This window comes from Sus scrofa, chromosome 4, assembly GCF_054392235.1.
Source record: "Sus scrofa isolate SSC_HxYL_T2T_F1_AM1 chromosome 4, Sscrofa_HxYL_maternal_Yorkshire_Landrace_v2.0, whole genome shotgun sequence".
NCBI classification, from domain to species: Eukaryota; Metazoa; Chordata; class Mammalia; order Artiodactyla; family Suidae; genus Sus; species Sus scrofa.
Genome location: NC_139386.1, coordinates 69,851,948 through 69,873,419, shown reverse-complemented (window position 1 = coordinate 69,873,419; position 21,472 = coordinate 69,851,948). Strand labels below are relative to the sequence as shown.

The window sequence follows — 21,472 nt, the reverse complement described above, 5'->3', positions numbered from 1 at the left end:
TGAAATCTAATCAGTCTAACAGTAACAAATGAAAATAACCCCATGTTCTACCTTCTGGCAGTGGAAGATGCCACACTGGGAAGTTGAAGCTGGCAGCAAAGCAAACTCTTTGTGGTCCATCATGAGATGGTTCGGGTTACAAGAGGACATTACTGCAACTTCTAATAATGTCTAAGCACATGCTGCATTATTTAGTTGAAAAAGAGTAAGGTATTTCCTGCCTGTGTGGTAATAACCATATCCTGGCCATGCTTAGGGGCCAAGATATTCATTTGGTCTGGATGTGATTTTTACAAGGTAACAGCATCTCTGAGGAAATGAGAAATGGTCGCATAAGCTGGGAGTCAGAACAGTTCATCGCCAGCCCCAGTTTGCCACTACCTGTAAGGCCACGAATCCTTCAGTTAGAGCTTATACTTTATCTATAAACCTGAGACAATATTATACTCCAGCCCCTGCTTTGCTCCCTTCCTCGTCTCTCACAAGAATAATCCTGGTTTACCTGTCCTTTTATGGAAAACGGGCTATCTGCTGAGTAGAGATGAAAGCCAGGGTCATTCTTGCTAATAATATTTATATTGTTCTTTACACATAATAAGTAACTGCAAAACTTTTAAAAACTTCAGCAACCCTGTAAAATGGCTATGATTGCAGCATTCACAGCTAGTAAAACGGAGGCCAGAGAAATTACTTAACTCACCCAAGGTTACATGGCTAATAAACAGCAGGAGGAGGTCTTGTCCCCAGACCTTATGATTCCAAAATTCATCACCTGTCTCTTATAAGATGTTGACTCACTACAAAGCAGGTAGGGATCACCTTACTTTAGCAAGGTGTGGACCTGCTAAAACAAGACCATGCTCAGTAAAAAGTCCCTGAGTTCTTAAAAGGAGAAGTTTAACCATCAAGCTATCTCACTCCCTAACAGTCTCTCCAGAAAAAGCCCAAAGTGTAGCCTCAATTCCAGTCACATGCACCAGATGAGGAAAAAAAAATCAATATATCTATAAAAAAAATGTAAGGTGCCAGGAAAACGTATTACATAACTCCAAAGTAAAATGTGTAAAATGGTAAGACAGTGGCTAACTTGAATGTTAGAAAAAGAGGCTGCTCACAAATATCAGAGAATTTTGGGGTTCCCATCATGGTGCAGTGGAAACAAATCCAACTAAGAACCATGAGGTTGTGGGTTCAATCCCCAGCCTTGCTCAGTGGGTTAAAGATCCAGTGTTGCTGTGAACTGTGGGGTAGGTCACAGACATGGCTCAGATCTGGCATTGCTGTGGCTGTGGCTGTGGCTTAGGCCAGCAGCTGTAGCTCCAATTGGACCCTAGCCTGGGAACCTCTGCATGCTGTGTGTACGGCTGTAAAAAAAAAAAAAAAAAAAAAAAAAAAAAATCAGAGAATTTGGTGGGCTTGGGAGTGTGGAGGAGAGACAGCGGGATGTCTGTTAGTTGGTCTTTGGTGAAAGGTTGTCTAATTCAATCCCTCATTCCAAAGATAAGACTAGGGTTCAGAGAGCTTAAAGTTTGTATTCATTCATTCATTCATCAAATCTGTTGGGTGTATCTTGGATACTAATATAACCAAGGATGTGAGGCATTTGGTAGCAGAAATGCTCTTAAATCTGCTCCTGACACTTCATTCTTCCCCCTGGGTTTTCAGTCTTTTTGAAACACTCCCTAATCTTTCTCAACTTTCATCCAAAAATGAATCCTGCTCTGTGAACATAATACAGTATTTTTGATGACTAAGACTCTTAAGGGGCTTCTGGGTCATTCTGAGCCTCAATGATCAATGAATGAATCCATGAACATAGATGTGGAAATCTGGAGAAAACTGATCTGAATGTCTTCTGAGCCCAGAAAATCCCTTATAAAGTTTATCTGTCTTCATGTGTGCGCACGCATGTGTGTGTGTGTGTGTGTGTGTGTGTGTCTGCGCGCGTGTGCGCATGTGCACGCGCACATGCAAGGGAAACAAATCTCAGATGTAAGGACTTTGCTATTAATCATCAAAGATGAGTGAAATGAAAACATTTCATCTAACTGAGAGATTCGGTCAATTGACATTTCACTGCACTGTGCTCAAATATTTGAAAATTAAAACACTTAAAATGTATTTCTTCCTTCTGAGAGTTGAGAAAAATAGACTTGTTTGAGGTTGAAAAATAAAGGAGAATAAATAAATCAGATATAAAGATTTAACCCGAGCTCAACATGATTCAACTGAAATCAGTCTCACATGTAATGTGCTACACTCTTAAAACAAGTGCACTTTTTGTTTTGTTTTGTTTCTATACAAATTTTATTGGGGTGTAAGTGATTTACAATACTGTGTTAGTTTCAGGTGTACAGCCACGTGAATCAGTTATACATATACATACATATCCATTCTTTTTCAGATTCTTTCCCCATATAGAGCATCACAGAGTATTAAATAGATTTACCCAAGCTGTATAGTAGGTCCTTGTTACAAATAGGTTTAAGTATATTTTTATCATTTATATTACATCTCCAAGCATCCTTCAGTTCTGATGAAATAATCTCTCAGCCTTCATGTTAATATCGTCTCTTGCCTTCTCTTTCATTTTCCTACTACTTTTAACCATTTTTCCTCTCTTCTTACTTTTCAAGTCAATTTCTCCCAGATACTCTTTCCCATGAATATTTCCGCATGTCCTAAGTCCTAGCTTCACTCCTCTGCCTTAGATTCCTTTTCCGGGGAGTATCTCACAAAGTGGGCGCTGTGGTTATTAATAGCTACTTTCTAGGCACTGTGATACACACATCATCTATTTCCCTTCACTTAATCATCACAACCTCTAACTCTCATAAAAGTTAATAAACTTATCCAGGAACATAAGCAGTCCACTAGGGTCACTATACTGTAAGGTCCTTGAGAGTGGGATCCCTCTGTGTTCTCATTATGGTTTTTCCAGCACCTAGCACAGTGCCAAGCCCATCAAAGAAGCTTTATAAATATTTGTGCATCGATGGACAATGGATGGAAGGATGGATGGATGGATGGATGGATGGATGGATGGATGGATGAAGAGAAAGAGCAAGAATTTCAACAAGATCTGCCTCCTTACAAAACTGTACTATATATCTTACCCAACACATTAAAAGTTGGAGGGACAAGAATTAGTGCAATAAAAAATTCTAAAATATGAGCACCTTCTCTGCGGACCAGCTCGACCCATATATTGCGGGCCTGTATTATGCGTTCCTGGATGTGAAGCTTGTGAAAACTGCTCTATAACCTTGGTTCTGTCCACTCTACACTGGAGAGAGTAGGACCTCCTCCACTACAGCGCTGAGGCAAGGATGCAAAGCTGCACAGACAGCCCCTCTCTACCACTGCGCCCGGCTGACAGTGGGATCCTGATAAAGGTCCCCGGCTTTTAGCATCCTAACACAGGCTCATATGAAGGAAAGACTCCAAGCTTATTTGGATTTCCCAAAGCTATATATTTTTCCAAGTACTTGCAGAAAGACTCTCTCTTTTGATCTTTATAACAACCTGAGGGAAATGCTAAACCTTAGTGGGGGTGAGGAGTAAGGATGGAATCTCATGTGACAAATAGATTCATGAGTCTCCCTCCCCTGGCTGGAAACAGCTTCTCCATCAGGATAAAGGCAAATTGAAAGCTGGACACTGAAGTCAAGTAGTTCAAGAGAAATAAGTATATTTCACTTATGAAAGGACTTAGATCACTGCACGTGTCATTACAGCAAAAGAACAGAAACAACCCAATGTCCTCCAATAGGGGACCAAATAGACTACAGTACATCCATAACCAGAGGAGTATGCAGCTGTAAAAGATGTGAGCAAGGTCTCTGATGCTGCTCCAGTGCAGGACAGAGTGAAGAGTGCATCAACTTTGGGGTAAGAGAAGGGGGAAATACAAATATAAAATACTGATGCATGTATTACATATATTGCATACATAATATGCATATTTACTTACATATTCAGAAAGAAACAAGAGAGGGATGAACTAATAAAATGCTATCTATAGAAAGAGAGAGAAATTTGTAGCAAACAGAATGGAAGCAAGGCTTCTCTGGATGTCCTTTGTTTTATAGTTTTGACTTTCACATCATATACATGTCTTACATAATTTAAAAAACAAATTAAATTTAAAATATAAAAATAATCCCTAAAACTGAAAAACAATTAAAGGAAATAATCTTTACGACCTATCACATTGTAGGCACACCCAAACAGAGAATTTTTCAAATAACTTTAGGTTACAGTATTTTGTAAATCCCTAAGAGACAGCCTACAGGCAGAAAGAACCAGGAAGAACTATAAAGATATCTAAAATTGCATTTCATATTTCATAGTTAGTAATCATACCGATAGCTGGTTTGAAACCATTTTATACACACACACACACACAGACGCGCGCGCGCGCACGCTTGGATAAAGTAATTATATAAAAGTCATTAGAAAAAAAAAAGATTTTCAGCATTAAAGAAAAGAGATACAGTATCAAGCAAGTGAGGGAGTCCCCTCTGTGACTCAGTGGAAACAAACCTGACTGGTATCCATGAGGATGCAGTTCGATCCCTGGCCTCGATCAGTGGGTTAAGGATCAGCATTGCTGTGAGCTGTGGTGTAAGTCACAGATGCAGCTCAGATCCCACCTTGCTGTGGCTGCGGCATACACTGGCAACTGCAACTCCAATTCGACCCCTAGCCTGGGAACTTCTATATGCTGCAGGTGTGATAACCTGTAGTCTTGCATTGGAAGTGGAAATATCAGTGTAACATCATGATTTGTTTTTCTCTTTCTATTAAAAAAAAAAGGCCTAGACATCATTAATAAGCCTACAAATAACAAATGCTGGCAGGAGTATGGAGGAAAGGGCATCCTCCTACACTATTGGTGGGAACATAAATTGGTACTACCACTATAGAGAATAGTATGGAGATACCTCAGAAAACTAAATATAGAACTACCATATTATTCAGCAATCCCACTCCTGGGCATATATCCAGACAAAACTACATTCAAAAAGATACATGCACCCCTATGTTCATAGCAGCACTATTCACAATAGGCAAGGCATGGAAAATACCATGGAAAAAATCTAGGTACAAATGAACCTATATACAAGTAAGAAACAGACAGATATGTGGTTGCCAAGGGGGAGGAGGAGGGGGTGGGATGGACGGGGAATTTGGGGCTAGTAGATGCAAACTATTGCATTTAGAATGGCTAAGCGGAGTTCCCGTCGTAGCTCGGTGGTTAAGGAATCCGCCTAGGAACCATGAGGTTGCGGGTTTGATCCCTGGCCTTGCTCAGTGGGTTAAGGATCCAGCGTTGCCATGAGCTGCCATGATGCGACTTGTATCTGGCGTTGCTGTGGCTCTGGCGTAGGCTGGTGGCTACAGCTCCAATTAGATCCCTAGCCCGGGAACCTCCATGTGCCGTGGGTGCAGCCCTAGAAAAGGCAAAAAGACACACAACACACACACATGCACACACACACACACACACACACACACACGAAAGTTTGTCTTAAATCCAGAAACTTTCCAAAGGGGATTTGAATTTAACAGGCTCACAACTTGAAAAGGGGGAAACAAATCTGTACTGAGCACCTATCACTATACACCAAATGTTTTGCAATATAATTACTTCATTTAATTTTTTTTCAGTAGCTCTGAGATAGGATCATTCATATTTCACAAATGAGAAACCGATACAGCGTGAAGTGAGTTGGCTGAAATCATGCATTTAGTTAAGTGACAGATCTGGGATTAAAAGAAAAGTCTGCAGACTACCTCAGGCGGCCCTCAACAAAGCAAAAGAGAGAATGTTGATGCTCGTGGTCAAAAATGTTTGGTCATGGTCAAGGCTGGTGGTGATGCTGCATTACTCAAAATACCACAGTTGTAAATCAACTCTAGTTTAATAAAAAAAAATTTTTAAACTACTTTCATAAAGAACTGGTATAGACAAGCTCTCAGAAGGATGGAACAAATGAAAGCATGTTCATGCCTCTCTTGCATTTAAACATGCACTTAATCTCAAAGGCTGCAATTCGAGTTCACTGGTACTGCCTTGAATCTCATCCATGAACTCCAAAGCAGAGGTTGAAGATGGGTGGCAAATATTTGGTTAATAAGACAGCAGTAAAATTTACAGTAATTTTTTTAAAGTCACACCCCCAAGCTAATCCCTTTATCTTTTCAAACTACAGAGAAAAGTATCTTGATGATTCTTCAGTGTAATTCTGCACACAAAGAGCAGGATCTCAGGAAAGCAAAGGTGATGCTGAAAGACCATGGGGCTCTGAAAGAATGTTGTTGACCATGGCTGAATGGCAAAAGCTGTTATAGAGTGTGAGGAAGTAGAATCTTAGACTGTTATTTATCTGGAAATAGTAAAAAAAATAAAAATAAAAAAAATAAAACAAAACAAAACAAAAAACCTGGAAATGGATGACAATAGAATATGCCTATTGCAATATTTCAAGAAAAATCACATATGGGAATCCCCGTCGTGGTGCAGCGGAAACAAATCCTACTAGGAACCATGAGGTTGCAGGTTCAATCCCTGGCCTTTCTCAGTGGGTTAAGGATCTGGCGTTGCCATGAGCTATGGTGTAGGTCGCAGACACAGCTTGGATCTGGCATTGCTGTGGCTGTGGTGCAGGCCGGCAGCTACAGCTCCGATTCAACCCCTAGCCTGGTAACCTCCATATGCCGATGGTGTGGCCCTAAAAAAAAGAACAAGACAAAAAGACAAAAATCACATATGGACATTTATATACTCCAAGGAATGCCAAACTCCAGCCTCCTAGCTCTCACCATTTGCATGTTTTCAAACAAGTTATTCAAAGCTCTCTGGACCTCTGTGTCTTCATCTGGAAAAATGGGCATCACCAATAATACATATAGCATAGGCATTAATTTCATGGGTTAAATAATGTTTTACACAAGAAGTTCCTGTCATGGCACAGCGGGTTAAGAATGCAACTAATATCCATGAGGATGTGGGTTTGATCCCTGGCCCTGCTCAGTGAGTTAAGGATCCCGCATTGCTGTGGCTGTAGCATAGGCCTGCAACTGCAACTCTGATTCAACGCCTATCCTGGGAACTTCCATATGCTGCAGGTGAGGCCCTAAAAAGAAAAAAAAAACCAGCTTGGCATCTTCTACTTAGTAAACACTCAATAAATATTGTCATTTTACCATCATCACTGTTATTACAGCGCCTTCATTCTGACACCTGCTCAAGATACAGGACTTCAAATGTAAGATACCACATCATCATCATAAATAATAATGTTCTTTCCTATAATATATGACTAAGTTATACATTTCAATTTATATTGCTGTGCCTTCTGCAGTTAGGTAAGCTTCAGAACGAATTACTCTTTACTCCTTCATTTGATCCTGACAACACTGACACAGAGTGAGATGGAGGAGAAAATGTCCTCATGATACAGATAAAGTTCAGTTTTAGTTGAAGTTCAGGGAGTTAAGGGACTTGCCCAAAGTGACAGAGCAAGGCAGGGTTCACACCTGCTCTAACACTTCCTGCAGGGTTTTTCCCATGATTTCAGGCTTTTCCAAAACATCAACTTCATAATATTTAATCTCCGTCAATAAACATGACCCTAAGCGGATCAGCAGAAAGACCACAAACGGGGAGGGTTAACTCGACCACAGCTCCACCGCTCCACCGTTGCAGGTACAAACACCAGTGTGATGGGATGAACTAGGGTCAATGAAGGCTTTTTGAGGATGCTCTTATCAGTGTCACCACCTCCTCCCAGGGCAGGGGCCCTCCAATGTGATGCCAATGAGCCCAGTAGCACTGACAGTCCTATCTCAATACGGGAAAGCATTCATCTCGCCACCACCCGCACCTCCTCCCAGCTGCTTGCCTTTCTGAGCCTTCTCTATTTCTGTCCTAGGAACTTTCTTGGTTTTCGTTTTGTTTTGTTGCCAGAACAAGCCTTATCCTTCCCTGTTCTTTGCCTTTGCTCAAGCTAGTCCTTTACAGAGATTGAAACACCTGTCTTCCATGCTCCAAATCGTCCAATTCCACTTTTCCTTGAAAGCCTGGTGAAAAGCCATTTCCTCCATGAAAAGCAACTTAAACACAGATAGCTGCCAGCCAAAATAATCACTGAAACCCAAAGCTTCTATTATTTATTTAAACAGCTTTTCTAAACTTACTTCATAAGCTTTCTCTCTCCTCTTAGATCTACAAGCAAGTTAAGGTCTTGAATCATTATATTACACGCACACACACACACAGACACACAGCACAGCGCTGTGCACGGAGCTGGAGGTCAAAGCTACGTGAGGGGGAGTTCCTACCGTGGCTCAGAGGTTAATGAACCAGACTAGCTCCATAAGGACTCGGGTTTGATCCCTGGCTTTGCTCAGTGGGTTAAGGATCCAGCATTGCCGTGAGCTGTGGTGTAGGTTGCAGATATGACTCGGATCCCATGTTGCTGTGGCTGTGGTGTAGGCCGGTGGCTACAGCTCCGATTCGACCCCTAGCCTGGGAATCTCCATATGCTGCAGGTGTGGCCCTAAAAAGACAAAAAAGACCAAAAAAGAAAAAGCTATGCAAGGGTGTGAATGAGCAAAGGTTTGTCCTTTGATACATGTATGGAGCTTCATCTCTACCACGTAACACAACACAAGCAAATTGTTGTGGAAGATCAAGGTAATTTTTAAAAATGAAAAAAGAACTTCAACGTGAAAATTCTGTCAGATGAGAAATTAAAACTATTTTTGAATCCTTGTTCAGATACTACATTTCTTAATTCTCCAAGTCACTGACAGCCACAGAAAGGGAATTAGAGGCAAAAGATTACATTGAATGCAGTTAAGTCCTTAAAAGAACACAAATCTCTGCTTAGAGAGTAAAAAGGATTCAATTGCTACAAATTCGAAAAATCAAGGTAAGTTTTAAAAAGAATGATCATCCCTGTTTAATCTGACTGTAATAGGTCAGGCTACCCTCTACTCTTAATCTGAGTTATCTCTTGACTATTGTTATTTGTTATCTGTCTGGAAAGGAAGGAAAAAGTATAAGAGCTGGGAATGAAAGGTCTTTTATCAAAATACAGGGGACAGCCAAACCTGGTATAAACTGCATCATCAAAGATATAAAAATAAATAAGTAAAAATAAAAATTAAAAAGCCTGCTGATGATGAAACCAGAACAGCACTGGTACTGTGTGATGCTGCTTCTTTCACCTGGATGTTGGAACATGGGATTAGCTTTATTCAATCCTGTACCCTCTTCACCAAGGAGGCCACACTCAGTGACCAATGCCTTGACAACACCACTGTGGACCTCTGCAGCTGAACAACCCAGCTCCTGCTGAGCTCTTTATTCCATTTTTCTGCAAGAAGTTGCCTATCCAGCCTCCGCCTCAACCAGTAATTAAGAGATGGCCTTAGTCAATATGCATTCAATATGCATCAATTCCTACCCAGCTTAGATCTGGACCACTGCCCAGGAAACCTTGAGGTCAAAATGGTGCATCTGGAGGGAAATGGGATGATCCAGACAGCTCTGCCCCTTAGTCTGGCTGGAACAGAGACACACAGGATGGACTAGCAGTGTTTCCCAATGAGTGTCCTGAGGAACACTGTTCATGAAAAAGAATGCCTTATAGAAAAAAAAAAAAAAAGCTGGACTTTATGATCAAATAAATTAGGGAAAGAGTGTACTTCGAACCTTCCTTGGAAGTTTCTCAATGCACATTATTATATTAAAAGTTGTGAAAAGTCCTGCAGCAAAGAACTATTGTTTAACTCAGAAAGTCCCAAATTTATTTGATGCTGAACTTTTCCAGTAACACCTCTTAATTTTGAAACTTATTTCGGGAAATGCTGAGATGACTTTTGACAGTTCTGTGGCTTCAGATCTACCTACAAGACAACTCTTGGTTATCCTGCTCAAGGCTTGTTTCATAGTCTGTAAATATGACCTTGATATCAGGAAAACATACATTTTTTTAAAAACCAACAGAAAGAAAAACATATTTATAGGTGATAATTACAAGGTCCACAGCAGGGCACGCTTCATGAAAAGATTAGCTATCACGAACTCACAGCCAATACATGTGTCTGTTTAAGGGCAAAGTGAAAAGACAACAAAATAATTATGCAACTATGTCAAGTCAACTTCTCTTTCTACAATAATGGAATTGTGTCTGTTAATTTTCAGGTGATCCAAGCTTGCTGAGTTTGAATATGAATGTGGAACAGAAAGTGGGAGCCAAGGCCACAGAGAAGTTCTTGTAATTCTCCACTTAACTATTTAAATATACTTTATTAATAAATTGAGCCTTAGGTGGATAGTTATTTCACCATCTTTGAAACCACTAAGGAAACATCCATAATATTACATGATACAATACACTAAAAATCCCAGTATCTGAGAATTCATGTTCCCACATTTCTGAGCACCCACCTTACTACGGAAAAAAAAAAAAATTCTGACTATCTGACCATTAAATACTGTGGGTCCAAGTGCCAAAGTCTTCTAAAAATCAATTTTCTCAGACATAAAACATCATCTAAAATAAAATCCACAGATTTCCTTTCCAACTTCAAGCATCTCCAGTAACGCAATTAAAATCTGTTCACATTATGAAGGGAAAATCCTGCTACCATGAAACTGATCTATATTTCATACCATGAATTTTTTTTGTCTTTTTTTTTTTTTTTTTTTGCCTTTTCTAGGGCCACGCCCACAGCATATGGAAGTTCCTAAGCCAGGGGTCTAATCAGAGCTGTAGCCGCCGGCCTACACCACAGCTCACGGCAACGCCGGATCCTTAACCCACTGAGCAAGGCCAGGGATCAAACCCGCAACCTCATGGTTCCTAGTCGGATTCATTAACCACTGAGCCACGAGGAGAACTCCCAATTTTTTTTTTTTTTAGTTTAATACTTTCATACTCATGTCAACCCATAAGATTTATTCAGATTTAAATGTGAAGGCTTTGCCTATTTCATGCTTTTTAACTAAGAACCATAAGAACACAACTATGCAGAATTCCCCCTTTTTCAGAACACAGTTGGTAAAAAGTGTCACACAGTAATACAATCCGAAGCAGAGAGAAAACATTCAAAGACTTCCTCCTAAAATCTGCGAGGGGGAAGGTTGCTGTGAATGAACTTAAATTTAACACTTCGATGTTAGAACGAACTTTCTCTTCACTCATTGCATTTTAGTTTAGTGGGCAAAAATGATCATGGTTTCAAGGAGTTCTAACAGCAGTGCCTTACCAGTGTAGATGCTGGCATTGGAAGCCGGAATACCAAACTGTGACTCGATGAACTTGGGAATGAAGGTAATGAAAGCAGTGACAATGGCACTCTCAGCTGTGTATGACAAACTCACAAAAAGGAATGTCATGTTGCTTAAGATCCTGACAGCTGCTCTTGGTAGGTCTATAAAATGACAAAAATGACAAATGAATGTTATAAACAAGGGATGGAAAAGAAAAGAAAATTGAATTGCTTCTGAAATGAACTGGAACTAGCCATTCAGCAATACATAAAAACCTGATCACTAATTAGAACTCATCCCCTTTATTAAACAGATTTGGGTTTGTTTGTTTGTTTGTTTTTTAACTAGGATAAGGAACTTTAATATAGAATCCAAACACATACCCATACACACATATCCTTATAAGAAGTACTCAACCTATGACTCTTGTTTCAGAAACTGCTTAAGGTAAATGATTGGCATTTTTATGGATTAAAATAAAGCTATTTTTTGTAAGACCCTAAAAAAGTCTGCCAAATGTGGAAAGTACCTGCAATGTAGTCCTAAATTAGTTTCCACTTCACCCAACTCCCATTTCCCTGAGTAAAGTCACTTCGGAGGTGCCATCTGCCTGGCCTGACACGCTGACGCCCACAGCAGAGGAGCTGGTACATGATGACAGGCATCTGTTCTTCCAGCCTCGTTATGAAACAGGAAATACTACAGCTAAAAGGGATAAGGCCACCACGCCAGACATTCCAGGGACTTTGGCTCAAGGAACAAACGGAAATGATCTCCGAAGGAGCGGGACAGCCCAGAGGCGGGAGCTCAGGGGCCATCCACCTGCCTCTCAAGGAAGAGAAAAAAAGCCTCATTTTGGAATCTAGGCATTTATTTTGCATAACCTGCTATCTACGTGCTTCAAGATGAATATGCATTTTCATTGCAGCACTGTTTTCAACAACAGAAATTTAGGGAAAAAAACTAAATGTCCATCAATGGGAAATGTTTAATTATGGCACAGCCGTGTAATGACATACTATGCAATAGAAATGAAATAGAGCTTTATGTACTGGCATAAAAGGAACTCCAAGAAGTATTTATGCTTAATGAATAAAGCAAGCTGCCGCAGAAATATACCTATACATGTGTGTAAATATACATATAATATTTAGCTAAAAATCAAACAAACCAAAACAATGCATTTATATACAGTTGAATGTATACTTTTAAATATACATAACACCGGAGTTCCCGTGGTAGCTCAGCGGTAACGAATCTGACTAGTATCCATGAGGACACAGGTTCGATCCCTGGCCTTACCCAGTGGGTTAAGGATCTGGCACTGCTGCGAGCTGTGGTGTAGGTCACAGGCACGACTCAGACCTGGCGTTGCTGTGGCTGTGGTGCAGGCCAGCAGCTATAGCTCCAATTCAACCCCGAGTGTGGGAACCTCCATATGTCGCAGATGTGGCTATAAAAAAAAAAAAAAAAAAAAGACAAAAAACACACAAACAAAAAAATATATAACACCGAGAAGTTCTATAAATCAAGTAACATTGGGAAAGAGAAATAAAAAGGGGTTCTATGTATATAGTTTTGTATTTTGGCATGTTTGCAATGTGAATTCACTCACGTGTATATGATCTTTACATGTTTTCCTGGAAAAGGTACATAAGCTGCATTACTTTTGACATGTACAGTTTCTCAGTTATCAGAACAGTTATCTCTTTATGCTACAATAATTTCATAAAAATTAAGCACCAACTCTTATTAAAGTTATAATTCAGAGCCTGTTCACCAGAATTTAAGACTTGCAAAGTCAAGACTATTCACTATTATCATTTTAAAGTGCAAACTAACTTTGATGTTCTAGATCATAATTTGTTTCAAGTTTAAATATTTTAAAAGAAAAATTAAGATGCATACTTTTTTTAACATGGACAAACACACCAGAAAAAGTATCATCAGAGTACTTCATATAAGTACCTAATATTGTCTTATAAATATGGCAAATCAAAATGCCATACCCAAAATTTAAAATTAGAAAGTTAATAAGATTTCCTGTCAACATTTAAAGATTCAAATTAAGTTAGCTAATATATTAAAAGCCAATGTGTTGAATCGAAAACATCTGGGGAAAATACAAAATAAAATGTTTAAATCCAAGAAGATAACATATGTATAACATGAATATTTTAAAAGACACTAGTTACATAAAACTGGTTTTTCTCTTATGCCCATTTAGTACGGTAAGATAGCCTTCTAATTTCAAAGCTAACTAAAAAACACACATGGTGATTCTCTCTCTCTGTTTTTTTTTTTTTTTTTTATGTCTTTTGTCTTTTTACGGCCGCACCCATGGCATATGGAGGTTCCCAGGTTAGGGGTCGAATCGGAGCTGCAGCTTCTGGCCTACGCCACAGCCACAGCAACGCCAGATCCTTAACCCACTGAGCGAGGCCAGGGATCAAACCTGAGTCCTCATGGGTGCAAGTCAGGTTCGTTAACCACTGAGCCACAATGGGAACTCCTTCTCTTTTTTACTTGAAAGAAAACTTACTGTTATTTAAGAAGAATTTGGCAAAAGTTCCAACTTTCAACAACTTTAAGTTAGCTTCCTTTTTTCTTCCACCTTCCTCCTTGCCTTTTGTTGGAGTTAAACTTTCAAACTACATGCCCTGCAGAGTGGAGGGCCACGTCTCTAGGGCTACATCTTTGGCTGGTGGGGCTGGTTATTTGTTTACATACAGGGGACGTGAGTAAACAAGTAAATACATCCACGCTAATGGGAGTTTTCTAACTGCCAGAGAGGGAAGTTACAAATATGGAAAGTGGACAGATTGGAACTGGAGATGATGATGTGAGTTCACGGTTTACACAGACAAATGATAAGTAGGTAGGTAGATAGACAAATAGGCGGAGAGATGTGTGTGTGCATGTGTGTGTACACATACACCCACTTCCTAACTGTCTACTAACAAGGCTTAGAAGTAGTGACAGCCAGGAGTTCCCGCTGTGGTGCAGTGGGTTACGAACCTGACTGGTAGCCATGAGGACACAGGTTCGATCCCTGGCCTCGCTCAGTGCGTTAAGGATCCGGTGTTGCCGTGAGCTGAGGTGTAGGTCACAGATGCAACTCGGATCTGGCATGGCTGTGGCTGTGGCGTAGACTGGCAGCTGCAGCTCCAATTCAACCCCTAGCCTGGGGACCTCCATATGCCATAGGTGCAGCCCTAAAAAGCAAAAAAAAAAAAAAAAAAAAAAAAAAAAAGGTAATGACATGGTTCCTAAATGCCATTTTACACTAAAAGAAACCAGAGCTCCTTGGAGAACTGTCTAAAACATGAGTTAGGTAAGCTTTCTTCAGGCATGAGTTACACTACTGTTGGCTGTGTGTTCAATGTTAATGAATCAACAATATATATTAAATAAGGTGACTTTGAACAGAAACACATCTAACACAAAGTTATGTGTTGATTGCTGGATGATTACGTGGCGGCAGGAATCTAACCCTGGATCTCCCCCAGAGCAATGCTTCCACATTCACTAACTCAGTGTTTACCATAACTGCAGAGAACACAATAACCACAAATAACGAGAACCAACTGTACTTACATAGCCTCAAAGTGCCTTCCCACAGAGTACTTATAAGTTATGTACTGTTTTATAAACGCAACAATATACATTAAATAAGGTGGCTTTGAACAGAAACACATCTAACACAAAGTTATGTATTGACTGCTGGATGAATACACGCCATGTGCTCATTAACTTTAGCGTTCAGAAACCTGGCAGATCCGATCTTATCAAGATAGGACTGATAACAGGGCAAATTAATATTGCGTGGTTTCTGTGACGAGGCACTGAACACAGCATCCTTTCAGAGGTATGTCTACAGAAGTGCATAAGTCAAGAGTTGACATCATCAAACCCAAACTGAGGGACCTTCTATAAAGGCTTACTGGCTTACACTTTTTTTTTAAAGATCAAGGTCATGAAAGATCAGGGAAAATGAGGAACTGACTCAGACGGAAGGACTAAAAGACACTATAACTAAACACAAGATGTGGTGGAGGACTGGATTTTGGACATAAAGGACATCATAGGGATGATCAGAGAAACTTGAACAGGGTCTATGGTCTAGATGGTATCACAGCATCAAGGTTAACTTCCTGATTTAGATGGCAGCCCTGTGGTCCTGCAGGAGAGTACCCTTGTGCTTTGGAAACACACCAAAGCACTGGGGGACAGTAAAGTGTCATGCATGTGACTTCTCAGATGGATCAGCATCTGGGAATTGGGGGGTAGGGTACACAGGAACTCTGTGTGCTCTTTCTGTGGCTTCCTGTGTAAATTCAAAATCATTTCACAAACACAGGGTGTAAAAAAACTAAGTTAGAAAAGAAGCTGCTAAGTCCATCAATTTGCAGCCCAATACCTGATTATTATGCTGTAGAATATAATTTGGATAAGCTTCCTTTTGTCATTTACACCTGTGTCCTTGTGAGATCAAAGATGCCGTGAAAAGAGTGATGGACGAGAGATTAACAGTGATGATGATCAATTTTTTTTTGGATCATTATGTGCTAAGAAATTTTACAAACTCAATTATAAGGGCAAGCTGACACTAAAACCAGACATGCCTTTGACAATGGTAAAGGGGGAATAAAATTTAATACAAAGCCCCCAAATTGAAGAGAATGTCATATAAGGTGACAATATTTAGAAATCACCTTGAGAAGAAGCCTTGCTGTCACTGGCAGATCCCTTGCTCATTCCCACGTACATGTCAGTGACAGAGCAGGTGACCCCATCCAGCCATCAGGTGCACCTGGACCAGGTGTTAAATCGCACCCCCATCACCACAGGGCTACGCCACAACAAACGTGATGTGGTCCCTCCCCCTTGACCTTGCAAACTATTAGTCAAAGTTTCAGAAAATCTGAGCTGCCTGGTGTGACTGGATTCTCATGGAAGCTGACAAGGGACGGTGTCAGCAAGGGCAGAGAGCATACCTTACTGTTCTCCAAAGCCTCACAGCTCACAGAATACTATGTATGCTGTGACATGTATGACATTTTTTGCCCATCAAGCATTTTTTGCCCGTCAAGCAAACGTGCTCCAGGAGGTGTGACTATTTGAAGCTCATTCATAATAAGTCTAGAACCTGAAGTTTCTATTTAGAGGAAGGTCTTGGAAGACTAAAACGTTCCATGAGCCTGGGTTTCATGGAACCTGAGAGGTGACAGTCCTCTTTTCAAGGGGGCAGGGGGCGGAACTCATTGGGAACACATCTAGTTTGGTGAGAAGTGTTTCCCATTCTGGAGAAGGGTCTAGAAGGGCCTGCCACCCTGTAAGACCCTCTTCAGTGGCTCCTTATGCTGGGAGGCAGTGGTTTTACACTGTGACCTGATATCCCCAAGTGAGCTGATGGGTCCAGGCAAGGAGGCTCAGAGAGGATCCCGGAAGGCATCCCAGCGTGAGCAGCCCGGTACCAGTGTGTGGACACAGACTGACCAAGTCCTTTACTTCCTGTCCCTTAGAGTTTGCCCCCTGAGATAGAGGGTGAATTAGGTGGTGAATGTGAAGATTAGAGTGAGAAGAAAGAAATGAGGAAGGAACAGAGCCTCGATCTGCACTCAAGGATGCAGAGGGATCGTGCATCTGAAAGCAAAGAACGCATTCCCAGCACTGACCAGGGGCCCCAAGCGTCTCATGCTGATCCCTAATACCTCAGGTGGCCTGAACTTGCTTCTGTCCTTTACAGCTTGAAAACACTGACGGTGTGTCCATTTGCGCTTGTGTTGGACATCCTGAAACAGACCTTTTTACAAACCCATACATATGCAAAAGATAGTACCTTCTAGGAGTTCTTACTGTGGCTCAGCAAGTTAAGGGCCCAATGTCATCTCTCTGGGGACCAGGGTTTGATCCCTGGCCTCACTCAGTGAGGTTAAGGATCCAGTGCTGCCACAAGCTGTGGTATAGGTCACAGACATGGTTCGGATCTGGTGTTGCTGTAGCTGTGATGTAGGCCCCATCCCTTTCTTCCTTCAACATTCCTTCCTTCCTCAGAATGTACATTTCTCCATTTTAATACTTACATTTTATTTGATTGATTGATTGATTTTTAGGGACTCACCTGCGGCATATGGAGGTTCCCAGGCTAGGGGTCCAATTGGAGCTACAGCTGCTGGCCTACACCACAGCCACAGCATTGCAGGATCTGAGGCATGTCTGCGACCTACACCACAGCTCGCGGCAAAGCTGGATCCTTAACCCACTGATCAAGGTGAGGGATCAAACCCACAACCTCATGGTTCCTAGTCAGACTTGTTTCCACTGCGCCATGACGGGAGCGCCAAGACTTGCATTTTTTATGCTTTCTTTCTACCCCCCTTTGAGGCCAGGACTGTAACTTTTCACATATGTATCCTGAGTTCTCTATACCACGGGAGTTGCTCAATAAAGATATTTGTGAGAGAGAAAAAAGGAAACAAAGAAAGAAAGAGAAATTTTCTTCAGATGGATATGGCCAGCCGTCTATCTCAAGACTCAGAACGATACTTGGGAACCATTCTTGTTTCTTCCTAAAGGTCTTAGGTCGTGCCGATTTCTTAGATAAAAGTAAAATCTGAAAGGAAATCTCAACTGAACAAGTAGAGAAAGGCGGCTCAAATGGATGAAATCAAACCAGGCTCAGAACTGACATTGGTCATGGCCAAGGAGACCAAGAGGGAAAAAAGAAACAGCAGAGTAGGGGTCACTGTTATGCAGAAGGCTGGGAATTTTCTAAACTAGCATGATGCACTCAAAATAAGTTTGCCTTTCAAAGCACATGGGCAGAATGGAAGACTTGGCCTTGAGAGCTCAGGAAAGGCCTCCACAAAGTGAGGCGAGGGAAGGTGGTGGAAAGGAAGGCAGAGGGAGGTCCACATGGTCATTAGTGAACCTGGACGGAGTAAAAGTGTGCTCTGGCTATAACATAAGCTTTTAACTGCATCATATTTTGGGCATACCCACAGCATCAGAAGTTCCCAGGTCAGGGATTGAATCCGAGCCACAGCAGTGACAATGCCAAGTCCTTAATAGCTCTGCCCCCAGGGAACTCCTAATTACTTTTTCTCTGTATTTTATCATGTTTGGACATCTTAAAAAGCTTGCCGAACAGGCGTTCCCGTTGTGGTGAAGTGGAAACAAATCCAACTAGTAACCATGAGGTTGCTGGTTTGATCCCTGGCCTCGGGGATCAAGGGGTTAAGGATCTGGCGTTGTCATAAGCTGTGGTGTAGGTCAAAGACACAGCTCGGATCCTGCATTGCTGTGGCTGTGGTGTAGGCCGGCAGCTGTAGCTCCAATTGGACCCCTAGCCTGGACCCTCCATATGCCGCAGGTGCAGCACTAAAAAAAGGCAAAAAAAAAAAAAAGAAGAAGAAGAAGAAAAAAAGCTTGCTGAACATTCTCAAATTGGAGGAGTAAGGGGAAAATAAACCCATCTTACCTTCATTATTAACTTAGAAATTTCTGAAAATAAAGACAACTCCTTAAAACTGGGAGAGGAAAAAAAAAGCTTTCTGGCTGGAAAGAGACTGGAACACCAGTGCTTAGATACAGCAAGGGCTCAGCTGGGAGCTCATCTTTTATATGTCAACCCACCAATTCCAACCACTTCATTATCTAACTCTCACACACCAAGGCAGTATTTCCCTTGCCCTAAACCACCCAGAGCCAGGAACTAGACAACTAAAAACCACCTCTACCACCCAGGGCCTGCTGGAATCACTCAGACTAGCCAGTCATAAGCTGTTTACTCTGCCTGCCTTGTCTTCCCCATGGAAACCCCAAGAGAGGCCCTGGCCTTGGCTTTCCCCTTGCTCCTGTCTTTTGTTTCCTGACCAAAACTTGGTGTGTCCCCTGCGGCCCTGCATGGCATGGTGTGCCCCCTTCTCTTGGGAGATGGAAGTAATAAATTCCTCCTGCAATGTCACAGACCTCCCATGTCATCACTCAGTCACTTCCACAAATTAAAATCTACAAGTACAAACTATAGAACTGCTTCCTTTAACATCTCTCCATGAAATTTCCTTTACCTCTCATCTTTTAGTTCTTCTTATCATCTACTTTTAAGCTTCCAGATGCATTAAAAAGCCAATGGATACAAACCGTGATCATGCAGTAAAAGCCTCAATAGCCCCCTTTATGGCCTGTAAATCTTGTGCCTGCCTTGTATTTCATGGGCATAAAGCAGATAGAAATTTTTGATGTCAATTACAAGAGAACATCAGACTATTTTTAGTCACCTCTTTCTGTAAAAGCAAAACCAAAGTTGCCTTTCCTGTGTAACACTGCCAACACAGGACCCAAGGGCCCCCATTTCTTGCCCATTTTCTTTGAAATTAATGACCCCGCCAGTCATGAGTGCCCATGAAAGTATTCCAGCTTCTCCCCCACCCCCAACAACATACTAGCAAACACCATTCCCTGCTGGCCAATAAAAGAACAGAAGCAGCTGGATGACCCTGGCACACCAGTCACCTCTGGGCAAACACACAAAGCTCCTGAACCACCTACCTACAGGCAGTGGACAGAACCAGTGGCCATCAGAGCCCAAATACATCAGTCACGGTTACTGGCCATGGTACTATCCTTCTTGTTTAAATCTAATGTGGATTTTTATATCTCTTTCTAAATAAATGCCCTTCTGATGAGTAGTAGTTCCACAGTTAATTTGAACAGGGTATTTTTAAAGTGGTTTTTTTTTTTTTCAGGATTTCTTTGCCAGGCCTGTTACGATTTACATTTTGCCCCATATGCTAAAGGTCCAAATCTAACAGTACAGCTTACCACAAGAAAACATACACGCAACAAAGTAAATGTAAAAGAGAAATGAAACAAAGGATTAGAAATAGAGAAAACAAGATGAATAAATAAAGAAGATGTGGAGAGTTCCTGTTGTGGCTCAGTGGTCATGAACCCAACTTGTAGCCATGAGGACGCAGGTTCGATCCCTGGCTTCGTTCAGTGGGTTAAGGATCCAGCATTGCTGTGAGCTGTGGTGTAAGCTGCAGATGCAGCTCAGATCTTGTGTTGCTGTGGCTGTGGCAAAGGCTGGCATCTGCAACTCTGATTCAACCCATAGCCTTGGAACTTCCATATGCTGCTGGTGTGGTCCTAAAAAGATAAATAAATAAATAAGATGTGGCACGCACACACAAGTGTGCGCGCGCACACACACACGCGTGCATGCAATGGAATACTACTCAGCCATGAAAAAGAATAAGAGTCTGCCATTTGCAACAACATGGATGGATATAGAGGGTATTATGCTTAGTGAAATAAGTCATATGAAGAAAAAACAAATACTCTGTAAACACTTATATGTGAAATCTTAAAAATAAAATAAGCAAATGTAAATAATATAACAGGGAGTTCCCATTGCGGCTCAGTAGGTTAAGAACCCAACTAGTATCCATGAGGACATGCGTTCAATCCCTGGCCTCACTCAGTGGGTTAAGGATCTGGTGTTGCTGTGGCTGTGGCGTAAGCCAGCAGCGGTAGCTCCTATTAGACCCCTAGCCTAGGGACTTCCATATGTGGCAGATGCAACCCTCAAAAACAAAAAAAAAAGTATATAGCAAAACAGAAACAGATATAGACAACAATCTCAAAGTTACCAATGGAAATAGAGAAGGGAGAGGGAGAAGAGGGAGGCAAGATAGGGGTATGATATTAAGAGATACAAACTACTATATATAAAATATGTAAGCAATAAGGAAATATGGCCATTGTTTTGTAATAACTTTAAATAGAGTATAATCTATAAATCCATAAATCTATAAAAATATTGAATCACTATGTTGTGCACCTGAAAATAATACAATATTGTAAGCCAACTGTACAACAAAAAAAGGAAAAAGAAATAATAAATTCATCATATTTCCTTGAAAGAAGAAATAAGAAGATATAAATAGAGCAGAACATGAAAGCCAAAAAAAGAATTAAATATGTCTATAAGATTCTTCTTGGGCTTCAATTTTTTTTATTTTGAATAAAATAATTCTTTATTTTGAATATTTATAATTTCTTTTTTTGTTTGTTTATTACTGGAATCTTTCTTTCTTTTTCTTCTTTTTTCTTTTATTTTTTTTTCTACTGTACAGCATGGTGACTCAGTTACACATACATGTATACAGTCTTTGG

The 21,472-nt window shown here is 40.9% G+C and overlaps 1 protein-coding gene across 3 annotated transcripts in view; it reads right to left on the bottom strand.

Moving 5' to 3' along the window:
• The window catches only part of SLCO5A1 (solute carrier organic anion transporter family member 5A1), a 148,050-nt gene that overhangs the window by 53,247 nt on the left and 73,331 nt on the right, over positions 1–21,472 (bottom strand). For 2 of the 3 annotated variants that reach the window (XM_005663031.4, XM_085022124.1), the window contains one exon: positions 11,287–11,451. The exons of the other annotated variant lie outside the window; for it this stretch is intronic. In XM_005663031.4, the coding sequence (XP_005663088.4) occupies positions 11,287–11,451 (165 nt within the window). The remainder of the gene's footprint in view (positions 1–11,286; positions 11,452–21,472) is intronic. 3 annotated transcript variants of the gene reach the window in all.